This window comes from Embiotoca jacksoni, unplaced genomic scaffold, assembly GCF_022577435.1.
Source record: "Embiotoca jacksoni isolate LCO1_2020_lvr unplaced genomic scaffold, fEmbJac1.0.p SCAF_25, whole genome shotgun sequence".
NCBI lineage: Eukaryota > Metazoa > Chordata > Actinopteri > Embiotocidae > Embiotoca > Embiotoca jacksoni.
This window is the reverse complement of record NW_027185376.1, coordinates 157,549-172,371: the sequence shown is the minus strand read 5'-3', so window position 1 is coordinate 172,371 and position 14,823 is coordinate 157,549. Positions and strand designations below refer to the sequence as shown.

Sequence of the window (14,823 nt, the reverse complement as noted above, 5' to 3'; positions counted from 1 at the left end):
AATACTTAATGCCGGAAATATAATATCGCGTAAAAATATCTTCGTAGCCTGACCGAAGTGGGGTTTTTATTCAGGCACTTTGTTGGTTCGGTGGAGGACCCCTTTCAGTCCCACTATGGCGGCGCCCGGTGGAACTTTAAACTGTGAGGACTTTTCAATGTTTCAGGTAATTCAAACGGAGGATCATCTCGACCCGTGGCGGCTTTTCACAGGACGACATCCGCCCGACTCACCGCCCCGTCGACGGTCGTTCACCGTCGCTTTACTGTCCGCGTAACGCGACGATCTGTTGATCCAGCTGATCCAGCTGATCAGCACTGTTTGCACTGAATCTGGCTGCATGTGGTTTTTAACGTCCAACCGTGTCAGGTTTTTTTTTTTTTTTACACCCGGACGGCAGATTTCAGCCTCATTTAAAAGTAGTAGCGCACTTTGATGCACACATGTTGCAGCGACAATATAAAACTGGGAGAGCAGATAGAAAACTCACCGGTTACACGAAGTTATCGATCACTTGTCTGTATTTTTTTTGTTTTACCTCCACAAAGGAGCTCGTGTTTGTTTTGTTTGTTTTTGTTTTGTCAGGAGGATTAGAGGGAATAACTACCTGATGAAAGGGTCCTTCACGGGTCAAAAAAAAAAAAGGAACCCAGTACATTTATATCATTAAATTACGGTGCAGATCCACTATTAATTAATGGTGCACTTTCCATAACCTTGTGAGATGGAGGTCATTTGACCCACTATATGTCATGCGTGATGAAACCCAGTAGATGGCACCAGTGCTTGGGAGGTTATTTTCCAAAAGTAGGTTTGGGTTGTGTATGTAGGTATTAAGGTCGCAGATTACTAGTTAGCCTGTTAAGAAGTGTAATAAGCAATGTAAGCTTTTTTTTTTAAAATTTTATTTTATTTTTAGACTTCATTAAAGTAATGTAACTTGTTCCATTTCATGATTTTCCTAACAAATGTTTTAAACTGGCAAATAAAGCTGAAAAGTCCAAAAAACAAAACAAAAGTAGTGTAAACCTCCCAACAGAACACTGATTACTGTTATTTATTTTTTTTTTTTTTTTTAGGTAACCCTGAATTAAAAGTGGTATTTATTGCATTATAACCCACAGTTGTTGGTCTATCCATCCAATCATTGACTCTTTCCGTCCCTCTGTATGTCTCTCAGGAGGTCCTAAAGGCGATGCGCACCATAGACGACCGCATCGTGCATGCCCTGAACACCACCGTGCCCACAGTCTCCTTCTCAGGAAAGGTGGATGCCACACAAACCTGCAAACAACTCTATGAATCTGTGAGTGGGACGAGTGAAGACAAAAAAAAAAGAATAACATGTCCGTCTCAACAAAACTGAAAGTATGAATTCCCGGGTCGTTCATAGAAACAACTTCTGTGCAACGTCTCTTGTGTTTTGTGCGCCCCACAGATGATGGAGGCCCATCTGAGCAGAGACAAAGCTATAAAGGTCTGCATAGCCCAAACCTCAGAGTTGGTGGGACACCTACGTGAAGAAAGGGCAAAAGACAACGAAAACCTGGCATTAATCAAACAGCTGAGGAATGAGCAGACCAACGTAAGTCCTGTTTCTAAAACTCCCCAAAGGAAATGTAGACATGCAAGATCACTTTTTGTGCAATGCCGGCGTTCTGGTGAATCTATTCCTGCACATCTCCTGTCACAAACACGAATATGAAGGCCAGTGGATTTTTTTTTATCTGGGAAGCTGAAAGCATTTAAAAGTGACATTTATATACGCAACACTCGGGATCGTCCACCGAGCTCACTGCAGACAGTTTTCATAGGGACTTTTTATTCAACAGAAAATAGCTACCAGTTAACCACGGCTCGGTTATTAGATCATCCACAGCAACCAAAACATTGTCGGCTGAAAGAAGCACTGACGGAACTTTTTTTTTTTTAAAGGGTCACGCCACCAATTTTACACATGAAGTTCAGTGAACTGGTCATAGAGAGTCATATTTACCCTTTGAAAATAGTTTGATTAATATCTTCTGTCTCTTGAGAAGCTTTTTACAGTATGGAAATGTTTTTATGTGATGTCAGTGATGTCAGCAGCATTACACTGGACTTTACAAAAAGTCTGCATTACTAAAGGCTTCGGAGTTTGAAAGAAGTTGCCATTTAGGATGTGAGGGGAATCTAATGGAAGACGCTGTTCACGTTCTAGTTGCATTATGGGAAATGTCGGCTCCAGTGTTTGGGGGAGTATTACCTAAATCACTGGAGTACCCTTTAAATGTAGTTTCTTTGTACTGTGAGCAACACAAACAAAACTGGTTTCTCCTCCCTTGTATGTTGTGTGGCGACACAAATTTAAAACACGGGTGTCTCAAAACGTAACAAATTAAAAGGAACCGTCGGACCAACTTTATTGGCAGGGATAAGTACTGCAAGTAAACAATGACAAAATGTGATATATATATAGTTTTATGTTCTGCAACTTGGGTGAACTGATCCTTTAAAGCAGCAGTTATTATGTTGGGGACAGAAATGTGTCTGATTATAAGATTAGTCTGCTATCTTACTTATGGGTGAGTGAAAAATAATATGCTGAGTAAGGCATCTCTTGCCCTCCTTGTCCCCAGTTGAAGCTCATGAAGTCTGAGCTGAATGTTGAAGAAGTCGTCAATGATAGAAGTCTGAAGGTGCAGTATGCTCTCTACTATCATGTATAATCCCACATAAACGAGTTGTTGTGATGTTCTATGTTACTTATTGCTGGTTTGTCTTGTTCAGATTTTCAGCGAAAGGTGCCGAATCCACTACTCGCCTCCGAAGGTGAAGTGAAGCCTCTGTCTGATGAAAGAGCTCCTGAATTCGAGGTTCAAATCCAGATTGAAGCGGAAACTGTGACCTGAGTCCTGACTGCAGGCTGTTCACCACGCAGACCAATCTGACCTCTTCTCCAACACACTTGTATTCCATTGTGATTATTATATTGCATTACCACCGCTGTAAATCAGTCCTCTGTGTGCTTCTCTAATGACAGTTATTGTACAAAAAGAGGTTGTTTTTAAAAAAAAGAAGAAAAAAAGACTGAAATATTTTCAAGTGAAACCTGTTGTCTGTATTTTAAATCACAGAGAGCTTTTGATTACGTTGGTGCTTCACATGCAGTGAATTTCAGGAGGTCGACTTCTTCTCTTCTCCATCTACTTTTCCTCGAGGCATTCAATGCAAATCTTTAGGAAGACAAAGCCGGTTGTTTGGGGATCTAGCTCTCTGGTCCAGACAGACATATCTCAGCAACTCTTGGATTGATTACCAGGACATTTTGTGCTAAAATTCATATTTCCCATAAGATGAATTGTAAGAGTTTTGGTAACTTTCCATCTAGTGCCACCATGTGGTTAAAACTCGTTGTGCATTACTTCCATTTATTACCAAATACCAGCAAAAGTAATGACACTCGTATCAGTCTCAGGTATGCTGCTCCTATAATGTTTGCATTTACAGGCTTTTCCTCGCATTTATGGAAGAGTTAGGTGCTCAGTGGCCACAGTCATGGGGGCAGTTACAAACTCTGCACTTTTCACATAAGTTTGGTCTATCATTGTTACAATACTTATTGAAAAACACACACTCTGTCATGAAAAAAGATAATCCCAAAACATTAGTAAATGAAGACGGAAAGTGAATTTTCTCACCCTCCCAGAGTGAAAAAACACTTGGGTGAGGCTCTTCAGTGTTATAATGGTAGAGAAAACCCTGCATTTAGCTCAAAGCACGATTGCGTCTCTATGTTCTTGCAGAGCTGCAGACTCAGTGGCATCCATTGACTCAGTGAATCCTCCTAATGAAGTACAGACGTTGGACAGAGCTCGGATAGGCTAGCTGTTTCCCCTGCTTCCAGTCTTTGTGCTAAGCTAAGTTTACCGTCTCCTGGCTTTAGATTATTTAGCAGTTTGAAAATGGTATCTAATTATTTTACAACCACCAAATGTCCAGCTCTTCTTTTATTGCCATTTAAATGTTGATTCTTTTATTCAACTCGTGCAGAGATTCAAAGATTAGTGCTGTTTCAATTCCAAATATATCGCAATAAAACCAGGGCAGCTTTTCCTTCCTGGTAAAAAAAAAATAGTCATTCCTGTCAAACTCTATCTCAGAAGCTGGAAGTCTGGGTTAGCCCGGTACACAAATTAGTCTTTTCTATGATTGTAACAGTAAATAATAGTATTTTAAAGTTATTGCTCAACAGTGTGCAAAGCCCGCATTTTGGCTCAAAGAATTGCTTAATGTCAGAAATGCAGAGATCAGAGAGGTCAGAAGGTACTTGTGAGTCGGATAGTGATAATGTTGTGTTCACTTCCCAGTTTTGTAGAAAGTAGCAACCTCCACACCTTTTGTCACTGGACAAAAACTTAAAGAATGCAAAATATCATCATCTCCTCCTCCACATCTCTGGTTTACTCAGCAGTCAGATAGAGTTGGTCAGCAGCCTACAGTTTCTACATCCAGCGGAAACTTGATGATTTGTTAAATCAGACTGCACTCAACCCGAGCATGTTGGATTAGTTTCATACAGATGTTTTACTGCTCAGCGTGTCTCTACCTGTGCTCCTGTTGAGCAGATTTATAAATGGCATTAAAACAACTGACACATGCTACATAACATATTGTAAGAGTTAAGAAGGGTTAAAAACAAAAACACTTTCAAAACTTGCCTGAGAATCATCACATTTTAAAGTTTTCCTCAGTGTCAAAAGTAATTCAGTGATAGTCTCTCTACTTCCATTATAGGTAATTCGGCATACTTTTAATGGTGCCAAGTTTCCAAAATGTAAACAAAAATTAAAAAAATAGGCTGAAATTAAGCTCAAGTTGTGGCCTACAACTAAATAACTCCAGTGGAGTCGAGTGATCCCAAACATGTATGTTTAGAGCATAAAAAAGCAACAACCGTGCCATCTAGTGACACTTTTGTTTTGGGAAATTTTCCATTTAATTGACAGGTTGAAATTGTTGTTTTGCTAAAAGAGTTTGTCAAATGCTGTGATTTAAGTACTGACACACATTAGTTTCAGTTTGAGGACACGGTTGTCTGTTGTGTGGTTATCTACAGCCAATATTTTAGCATGGAAATGCTGCATTGTTAGTCCTCATTACGCCTTAAAAGATTCCCACAACTGCAAAACCTTCAGGCTAAAGCCTGTCTTTGAGTTTGAACAATAGCCAAATCTGTCATTCAGTAATTGCAGTGTTACACTGTCTCAAGACTTGTGCAAAACTGAAGCCAAACCACAGGCAGATGAGTCCCAAGTCAAAAACTGCACCTTATTTGTCTCGTGACTTTTTGTCATCAATTCCACTAAAACTTGAAGAAACAAGATTTAAAGCAATGTTTTTAAGCTGTGGAGAAATTCCCTCAAACAAACAGTGTAGCAGAGTTGCGACGTAAAATGTAACGGTGGAGTGCTGTGATTTTATACCTTATTTCTCACAGCTTGAGGAAACAAAAGGGTTACTGTCAGATTTTCTTTTTCCTGTTTTTAAACTGGAGCACTGGATGGATTTACAAGGTAAATAATTTGAAGGGAACCTTTTGAATCCACTGCAGGTTTAAAATGCACTTATGGACAATGAATGCAGAGACTAAGGTGATCTTTCTGTTATTTCACTCATCAATGGGAACAGAAATCACACAGCATGTTCGTAACAAAGAGGAACAACAGTCACAGGATGAAGCTTACAGCTAGTGACTAATGACTGAATCTGGAAATTAACAAACAAAAGGAAGTGTGGTCGGTGGTACTCAGCAGTCTACATTTTGAAATATGTTGCTCACAAGATCGGGTATGGCTCACGTATATTGTATATTTTATTCGTTCAGAGTAATCAGTGCTGCTGAAAATAATTGCAAAAAGTAATTTATCTATTATTAAATGCATCATGCAGCCTTTTCATATATATTTTTTTCTGTATTCATACTGTAAAATTCCACCAGTTCTGATCTGTTATCAGGTTCATGGTGCACCTTCAGTATACCAGGTGTGACTCAGAAAATGTATGCTTAGCTGATACTGTTTTTGTTGGGAGGAATTTGTAGTGTATGTGACTTCTGCAGATGATTTGAAGGTGTGGTGAGCTTTCACAATTCAGGGTTTCCATGAAAAACAGGCACGCAGGTGCAAGTGCACAATTTACAGACCTTTTTTTTTTTTTAAACAGTCTGTAATGCTACTATTGATTAAATATACTTTGAACAATAGTTTTTGCTGTAAAGAACCTTATTAATTATTTAACATAAATACAAATACATTATCATTTTAAGCGGTTGACCATATTGAGAATATGCAGTAAAACTATAAATATAAGTGACTGTCATTGTGTCAAATTCTTATGGTTTTTGTTCTTTTAGCTATTAAAAGTTTGTATCATTAGAAAATCATACATTTTAAGTGATCTAAGGAATGTGACACAAGCACACAACCTGCAAAGTGTTGCTTTCAGGGAAGGCGCGGTCAACAGTTCACACCTACACTCAATTTAGAATCATCAATAATGTAACATGCAGGTCTTTGGACTGTGGGTGGAAGCCAGAGCACCTGCAGAAAACTCACACAGGCTCAGGGGAGAACGTGCAAAATCTACACAGAATAAAAGTTTAAGCTGCACTAAAAGTAAAAGGGGCTTTGATTGTTTTAAGTGCTCATCCATGCAGACTGACCTGCCCCTCCCTTGTTACCACAACTGAGAGGCCCTTGAGTGAAGGGCTTGCTGCATGAAGTGGACAATGTTTCACTGGTTGAGGTGGGGACATGTAAAGGGGAGCACTGCTCACTGAACAACAAAGCTTTTTTAAAAAAAACTGTTCTGAACCTATGAAAAAAGAGGGTCAAACAGCTCTCCGGATGAGATAACTCACTTCCATTAAGTGTTCCAGAAAAGACAAGCTAAAATGTATGCTGTGAAAAACAGTCTGTTAAATGAAAGACCAGGGCATGTGAAGGTGGATGTCTAAAACCTGATGAATTTGTTAAGAGCTCAGTCCGACATGTTTGGTACCTCTAGAAACTACTAGAATATAAAATAAAGTTCTGGGAGTGTAAACACACGTAAAACTTATAGCAGACGGACACAGCTACAGAGGGACTTTGTAATCTTAAGATCCATTAATCAATCAAGTATCAGGAGCCATGTCAGCAGCTGCCACAGTTAGCAGAGGAAGGATGAAGACATGTTTGTTTGTGTCACCGCCTGACCCTTTTCCACCACATCATCTGCCAGCTGAACACTTGCTGTATGTCCCGAGGACTGCAGCTATTCTATAGAAAGCATAACAGAAATAAAAGCAACACAGAACTAAATCACAACAAATCGACCTGGTTTATTCAGACATCTTGTACAAAATAGTTTCAACTGTGACACTATTGTATCATCGTGATCTACAGAGCATATACAGTATGTTTTTACATGTAATGTTGTTTTGTATAATGAGCCTACTGTCCTTAATACTGATTATAATGAGACTTCAGGCTGTAGGCACTGATGCTTTGCTTGGCTTCTGATCGCATTAGAAATACCCGATAGGGTCCTGCTGGGTCTTGGAATGCTGCATATCACTCAGCTCAAGTTCTCCTCCATGACATGGGAGTTTCTCGTAAACACGGATGTGAACGTGATCGTCTCCCCCCACGTGGACCTGTAGGTAAGTACGAGCAAAGTTAGAGTCCACGGTGACAACAAACTACACTTCCATATACTGCAAGTCCAATATTCACTCTTCTTTTAGCTCTGTTTATGGCAGACATATAACATGAGCATGACTTCGTGACATCAAAAACGTACTCAAGTCCAAATGGTTCACGTGCTGATTATAGGCTGTGCGCACTTCTCCTTGTACTGAGTGTTATGACACTTTCTAAGTATTTCTACAGCTGCTATACTTGCTTTATAATGAAGAAGAAAAAAAAAATACTGAACTTGTATAATATAGTGGCTTTAACTTTGCAACCTTGAAAACCAAAAATAGTTTAGTGTGCCTATAAACCCCCACAGAAATGAGGTAACTGCTGGTGACTAGTGAAAGTCTGTGTTCCTCATTACAAACAGTCATCTATTGTTTACAGGAGATGTATTGATACCAGCTTTTCGTGTAACTCCAGAGTGATGGTTGTTTATGGTCATTGAAAGGTTTTCTGGGGAGCCACCAATGCCCTTAAAGATCATATTTTCATAGTGTGTGTGTGTGTGTGTGTGTGTGTGTGTGTGTGACAGAGAGAGATATGAAAAAAATTATCATTTTTACAGACTCTGGGTGCTCCGTGGTTTTGCTACTGTGCTGTTTGCTTTGTAAGAACAATGGTTACCTTAATGAAGTAGTTGGTCCCGGCCACAAGCTGTTGTGTGTAGCTCTTGGCAGTAAAAACATCATAGGTCTTCCCTGCTTTCTCCTCTACTTTCTGCTTCACCTGAGTAACAATGACGTGACAGCAACAACAAAATTAAAACAGGCTCAGCGTGTGGATAGTTTCTATTGAACAAAGCGAAAGTGCAGTAATAATAATTCTTTTGTACTTACTGTGTCGCAGATTTTCTGAACTTTTTCGTCGGCATCCTTTATGTCGGAGGATCCTCCACACAACATCGGCATTGTGACAAGTTTTTGGAATGAAATTTAAACAAGAAATGACAGAAACGGACCGAGTATGAGTCTATGAGGCGTTGAAGTGTTGAGTCAGTGGGTCATATGATTCCGCGTTTTGGACTGTACCATTAGCGGGGGGGCGGGGGAGTTTTTTTTAAATTTTATTTTATTTTATTTATTTTATTTTTTTTAAACGCTATCAGAACCCGAAACAAAACAACAAAACGTACCTGGTTGTAAATATGTGTAATAATAACTTATATATTTACAGTGGAAATACTTTAAAATATATTTCCACAATTCTGTATGCCCTTTGCACAGCCAGGTGGGTTAGTCCGAGGCATGTCTGGTACAGTACCACAGCTGACCATCAGGTTCAATACAGTGCAGGGAAATCACGAGGCTGGTAAAACTGGATCCTGGAAAAAGTGTTTGGGGATGATCAAAGATGAGTCATGGACTAACTAAACAGCCTCGTAGGCGTTTTTTCGTTCTTCTTTTTGTTAATTTTGCATTGTAGCAAATCATAGTTCCACAAACTACGTAGGGGATACTACTTTAGGATTAGTACTCTCAAATGTAGTCCAGATATGGTTTTGGAAAACTTAGACATTTATTGTTTTTTTTATCCATGGGTGTTTTAAAGAAATCTGTAGAATTAGAGTTCTTCTTCCAACTCATCTTTTAAGTCTGTGGCAGATTGTACTCAATAGGCCATTTTTCACCTTCTCACACTTTAGTATGAATTTCCAACATTTTCAGTGGTGGAAAATAAGTACATTTACTCAGGTAGTGCTTTCTTCAAGTTAAGTTTAACCCTGGAATATTGAACGACCACAAAATGATGCAAAACAAAGATAAAGAGACTCAAAAGGCAAAAAAAAAAAAGCCACAAAATAATGCAAAACGTCTCAAAGTGAGACAAAATAAAAGTAAAGAGATGCAAAACAGATTGTTGGCTGATAAATGTGCAAAAGGACCACTACAGGATGCAAAATGACCATAAAAACGATGCAGAGAGTCAACAAATATAAACACAGAAAACATATCAAAGCAAAAGCGCTGCAAAGAGACGTAAAATATATCTGCACTGATGCAGAAATTTGCAATGTGTATCACATTTTGCAAATCTCTGAACACATTCCAATGAGTTTCTTAATCACAACCTGAACCGTCAGGTTCAACCCAATCATGGCTGTTCAGCACCAGATTATTGAATTATTCCAGCAGGTCTGAGAGGGTCGGGCTCTGCGTTGCCCCTGTCCCTTTGTGTGAGGGGGGTGGCTCTGTCAGAGCTGTGGGTCTGATGTGTGTCTGAAATTACATATGGAGGAAATGTAAGAAAATGAATATGTAAAGAAAAAAAGCTAAACCCAGAGGAGGCTTTTGTGAAACAAGCGTCACATAAAGCTTTTGTATTTAATTACAAAAGCTGCTTCACAGCCGCAGGTTTGCAGGTAAATCTAAATCTGCGTTCTAAACAGTTGAGCTGTTCTCAGCAAAATTTAAAAAAAAAAAAAAAAATTTAAATCAAAGAAGAGCAGAGATCTTCAGGCACAACAACTATTTGGAGGGGAAAAAACTCCCAAACTAATACACCTGCTGTAAGGTGACATATAACATGTGGAAGCACTGAGTCAGATACGAACAAAGGTTGAAGACAGCAAATGTGAACTGTGAAAACAGTTTGAACAACAGTATGGATCCATGAAAAATCAATGTAAGTCTCTAGGAAGCACAATACATTGATTAAACTAGTATACATAACTTCCACAAGACAATCCAGATCCCAATGGTAATCTTAGTCAGAGGAAATAAAACTTTTATACAGGACAAGCAGAAATATTTGCTACCGTCTTCACTACTCTGGCCGATGTATGGTGAAGTACAAACGAGCACGTGGGAAACGCATTGAGGACATCTGCAGGACAAATATGACAAATCCAGGATCAGTGAGAAATCCAGTTGTGGCAGTCATCCTAAACCTGATTTACTCCTGTTTGGTACGAGCAGATCGATCAGTGTAAAATAGAATAAGTGCCTGCTGATGCCAATAAAGAATTACAAGAAAAGACATGCAGCAAAACAGACAGAACAAGTGATTCTCTGGATTCAGAATACCAATTAGGTCTCACTAAATTTAACTGGAAGTAAATGTGCAGGCTAGAGAGCTCAGTAGTGTGACTGAGGGGAAGTAAAAGCCTTTCATCAAGAAGTCTTCTGCAGCCTTTTACCGATATGTCAACACTTGACCCCTGATCAGTGGTCACATACCGTGTGTCTAAGTGCTGCAACCAGTTCAATTTAAGAGTGATCACAGATTAACAATAAACCTGCTACACAATAGCATGTAAATGTGGTGAGCTGTGATGTTAGCACACTAATGATAGAATTAATCCCGAATCATAACTATGTGACAACTCAAATCTATCTTGTGAGACCCCTACGGTGATATGAGAAAGGAGATCTCGAGGGTCGGTGAAAAAATGCTTTAACGAGCACCGAGTAAGACAAGGACAGTGAAGTTGTAGCAAATATATTTTCTCACCATGTAGCTGTAAGATGGTACAGAACGTCCTGTGGGGAACGATGATTTCAGCTACATGCAATAGTCTTCCATGTGGGGGTGGTGGGTGGTCACTTGAGAGCTGTCTGGATACAAAGAAGCTGCAAAGAGATGAAAATGTGTTATGATGGTGAAAAATACGCATTTGTGTACCCAAATACTAAAATTGATCCACCTGGGGATTAATTTAGTGCCATCTCGTTTTATCTGGAAAGGAAGAAACTCAGAGAGATTGTCCACTGATGAGAAAATACAATTATCTTTTTATTATTAATTTAAAATAGGCCAACATATAGATATTAAGAGGCCCTTTTATCAGGATCTGAACAAAGAGCAAACTCCTCTGTGACATTCCCCGGGTAAAAGGAGACGTCAATTATGAACACTACATTTTGAAGAAGGGTTTGGACTCTGTCTTGGTAAGAGGCTGATAAATTATCTACCTTATTACTCATCATACTACAAACTATAGTAAAGCTTTAAGTCTGTGAGGATAGAGTTTGAGATGATAAGTAGTTCAGATAATATTTGTACATGTGATGTGAGCAGCCTCTAGGACAGGAAAGAGTTAAATCATCCAAATGTGTGAGGGCTTTGTTTGATCAGAGACTGACTTGGAAGTTTCCCTGACAAAACTATGCAAGCTCCAGGGGGTTTTATGAAGTTTGTTGCTTGACTTCAGTCCCAGCTGGTAGCTGGTTAATGCACAAATTCTCTGAAGTTGTGGATACTCAAAACAGCTTCAAGCTATGAAACAAAACTCAAAAGACACGAAGCTCTACCAGCAACACTCGGGCCGCCACAAAGAAAAACAAATGTCTGTATCAAGTCTGCATTCAGTGCTTTCTTAACTGTTGCCCAAGTCTCATGTCTATTCCCTCCACCAGAATGTCTGAAATCATTTTCGTTCAGGGATTTAAGAGTGGAGAAACAATGCCTGAAGTTTCAAAGTCCTGACCTTAATATTGTGTGGAGCAAGAAATGTACTGCATATACACTGAAATTTTTTTTCCCCAAATATTATTGGCAGATTCTGGATTTATATAATTTACTTTTTAACTTTATAATTTACTGAATAATTAACTTTTTCAAAACATGCAGGGATTGCAATCGTGTTGATGCTACTACAAGCATAATGGTCAGATTTTGGGGTTACCAGAACAGTATGGCCTGTATAAGTGGGATAAAGATAAAAACATAAAATAATATTAAAACTTTTTTTTTAATTAGTTTCTACTTAATATACTGTCATGCATGACAAGACGCTTTGTTTTTCTGTCAAAATTAATACACATGACAAATTCATTCATTCATAATTTCCCTGTGTCCCTGTGTGAGGTTTGGCGCTATAACTATTTCAACCTGAGGATGGCGTCAAATGCAGCGTTAAATGCGGGATTATTTCTAAAGAAGAAGAAGAAGAAGAAGAAGACGTCAACGTCCGTGTGCAGCAGTGAATACGACGTCTTTGGTTTAATCAACTGTATAGTTGTACTTCCTCAGTTCACATGGAAGCACAAGTTTTCGCAATGCTGTCCTTCGTCTTGTCACGAAATTTATGCCAGCGGGTTGTTGCCGAAGTGACCTATGGGCCTCTTTTGCGGGCATTTACAACCTCAAATCCAAAATACAGAGAAGCAACCGACAATGGTAAAATAAACATTTATTTCCTGGTGTTCAGCTGGCTCTGTCCGTCAGGGATCGCCTTCATAATCCCGTTATAACCGCACCTGCGTGCCAGTGATTTTTTTTTTTTTTTTTTTTTTTTTTAATATACTGGGTATCATTAAACTCCTGTTGTACCACTGAAAGACTGTTTTAAAGCGATATTTGCACGTTAGGGTTAGGTTAAGGTTACGTCCCTGCTGAATGGACTTCAGGTGTTTTTCATGACTCTTTGAAACAGAGAATGTGGTTGAGTGGCATTTTTGTTTCAATGGAAAACAATGGTGTGTCAGCAGCTCAGCTGGTTTTAGGGAAAGCTTTAGTTTACCCTCACAGCTGCCAGCAACACCAGCAGCAGGAGTTGAATTAGTACAAGGTTAAAGTTAAAACAATGGAAGGTGAGTTTGTGTTTGCCAAGTATCAGTCAGGGGAGTCCAGATCACCCTAGAGTTAATTATAGTGTCATACATAAGTGTTTGCTTCCTTGTGTGTTTTCTCGCTTCAGTGGTGACCTACACACAGCTGAGGACCATGCTGTCAAACAGGGACATTCAGCTTTTTGATGTGAGAAATCCTGATGAATACCAAGCAGGACACATCCCACATGCTGTTAATATGCCCCGTAAGTGATAACACAAGTGCAGTCCAGTCATCAGCTGCACTGAATTTGTACATTTAACGTTTCCTGTGCGCGTTTGCATACCAGTGGGCAACCTGGAGGAGTCTCTGAAGCTTTCCCCTGAGCACTTTAAACAGAGGTTTGAAGTGAAGACTCCAGGAAAGGACGATAACAACATCGTGTTTCACTGCAAAGGAGGCAACAGGAGCGCCAAAGCGTTGGACATCGCCCATCAGCTGGGATTCAGCAAGTAAGTAGCAGCTGATGCACCCGTTTCCACACATGAAACATATTCATCTAGTAGTCCAGCCATCATGTGATCCAGAGCTATAAATGTCACATTTTACGTGTTGTTATTTAATTATCAGTCCGTCCTGGTGCTGCTTTGGCTTGTTGAATCCTGGATGAATATTAGTAGAACAACATAAGAGACGAGGCTCTTAAGCTCTCTCTGCTTCTGTTTCTCAGGGCGAGGCATTATAAAGGAGGGTACGCTGATTGGGTCGAGCAAGAAAGAAAATGATTCCGGGCTGAAATCTGCACTAGAGCTCCACAACTTTATAAACATACAGCTGATAAAATATTGCACAATATGCATAAAAGGTGTTACTCCCGAGTAACCTGAGGTACAATTACTTTTCACATTGCTTGTTACTTTAGAAGTAAAATATTTGACTCATATGTTACTTTGAATGCAACATGAGAAAGTGATTCATGTCAATGGAATTCTATATAAAAAAATTATCCTATAAAAACATGCATTCATCCAGACTTTTTTTTTTTTACTAATTTAACATAAAAAGAGAAACCATTTTATACAATTTCAAAAGTTTTTTTTTTTTTTTTTTTTTTTTTTTTTTTTTTTTTTTTAATATAACCATTCATATAAAAGTAAAGAAAAGTAAAAAAAACAAAAAAACAGGCAAAGAAAAATATAAGTAAAAAAGGAGAGAAACTCCAAATAAATGGTAAGTTATAAAATGATTTTAATGAGCCTCAAACATTTGCCAACACTTTTAATTAATAGTTTTTTTTTTCAAATTTTGCAATTCCTACAGTTAATCAATTGTTGTTTGTGTATTTTTTGTGTACTTTTGTGTTCACAAACCTCTTTTGACTCCATTTATTTTAAGCTCCTTCATCTCTTTTGTACACTGCCTTATGGGCAAATGATTTAATCATTTTCAGTATGAAATTTAGTTTTTTTTATATGCAATATTTTAACCTATTGCAAATGTGAATACACGACATACTGTGTTTTGAAGGGTGAAAGTTGGAGAGCGGTGTCCCAGTTCCATCCCACATATTAATGGACACAGTACATTGCTCTTGATCTTCATAGAAGACTTA

General features: G+C 38.8%; 3 protein-coding genes across 3 annotated transcripts; 2 read left to right on the top strand and 1 right to left on the bottom strand.

The window, feature by feature from the left end:
- The first annotated feature begins 95 nt into the window (after positions 1-95).
- mix23 (mitochondrial matrix import factor 23) lies at positions 96-6,325 on the top strand. Its single transcript, XM_069159407.1, has 5 exons — positions 96-166; positions 1,181-1,306; positions 1,439-1,585; positions 2,619-2,678; positions 2,770-6,325. Exons 1-5 carry the CDS (start codon positions 116-118, stop codon positions 2,818-2,820), a joined length of 435 nt encoding a protein of 144 aa, XP_069015508.1. The 5' UTR covers positions 96-115; the 3' UTR covers positions 2,821-6,325.
- Positions 6,326-7,339: 1,014 nt separating this feature from the next.
- On the bottom strand, positions 7,340-8,718 carry LOC138204280 (cystatin-B-like). Its single transcript, XM_069159406.1, has 3 exons — positions 8,558-8,718; positions 8,346-8,447; positions 7,340-7,678 (listed from the first exon to the last, which is right to left on the bottom strand). The coding sequence occupies exons 1-3, from the start codon at positions 8,627-8,629 to the stop codon at positions 7,550-7,552; spliced, it is 303 nt and encodes a 100-aa protein (XP_069015507.1). The 5' UTR covers positions 8,630-8,718; the 3' UTR covers positions 7,340-7,549.
- A 3,909-nt stretch (positions 8,719-12,627) lies between these two features.
- LOC138204253 (thiosulfate:glutathione sulfurtransferase) lies at positions 12,628-14,231 on the top strand. The gene is made up of 4 exons (XM_069159375.1): positions 12,628-12,839; positions 13,360-13,476; positions 13,561-13,723; positions 13,942-14,231. Exons 1-4 carry the CDS (start codon positions 12,698-12,700, stop codon positions 13,994-13,996), a joined length of 477 nt encoding a protein of 158 aa, XP_069015476.1. The 5' UTR covers positions 12,628-12,697; the 3' UTR covers positions 13,997-14,231.
- The last annotated feature ends 592 nt before the right edge of the window (positions 14,232-14,823 follow it).

Coding starts and splice junctions, on each gene's coding strand:
- mix23 (XM_069159407.1), top strand. CDS start 116: ATGGCGGCGCCCGGTGGAACTTTAAACTGTGAGGACTTTTCAATGTTT. Junction 167..1,180: donor AGGACTTTTCAATGTTTCAG/GTAATTCAAACG, acceptor TATGTCTCTCAG/GAGGTCCTAAAGGCGATGCG. Junction 2,679..2,769: donor TCAATGATAGAAGTCTGAAG/GTGCAGTATGCT, acceptor TGTCTTGTTCAG/ATTTTCAGCGAAAGGTGCCG.
- LOC138204280 (XM_069159406.1), bottom strand. CDS start 8,629: ATGCCGATGTTGTGTGGAGGATCCTCCGACATAAAGGATGCCGACGAA. Junction 8,448..8,557: donor TTCAGAAAATCTGCGACACA/GTAAGTACAAAA, acceptor ATTGTTACTCAG/GTGAAGCAGAAAGTAGAGGA. Junction 7,679..8,345: donor GGACCAACTACTTCATTAAG/GTAACCATTGTT, acceptor ACTTACCTACAG/GTCCACGTGGGGGGAGACGA.
- LOC138204253 (XM_069159375.1), top strand. CDS start 12,698: ATGGAAGCACAAGTTTTCGCAATGCTGTCCTTCGTCTTGTCACGAAAT. Junction 12,840..13,359: donor CAGAGAAGCAACCGACAATG/GTAAAATAAACA, acceptor TTCTCGCTTCAG/TGGTGACCTACACACAGCTG. Junction 13,724..13,941: donor CATCAGCTGGGATTCAGCAA/GTAAGTAGCAGC, acceptor TCTGTTTCTCAG/GGCGAGGCATTATAAAGGAG.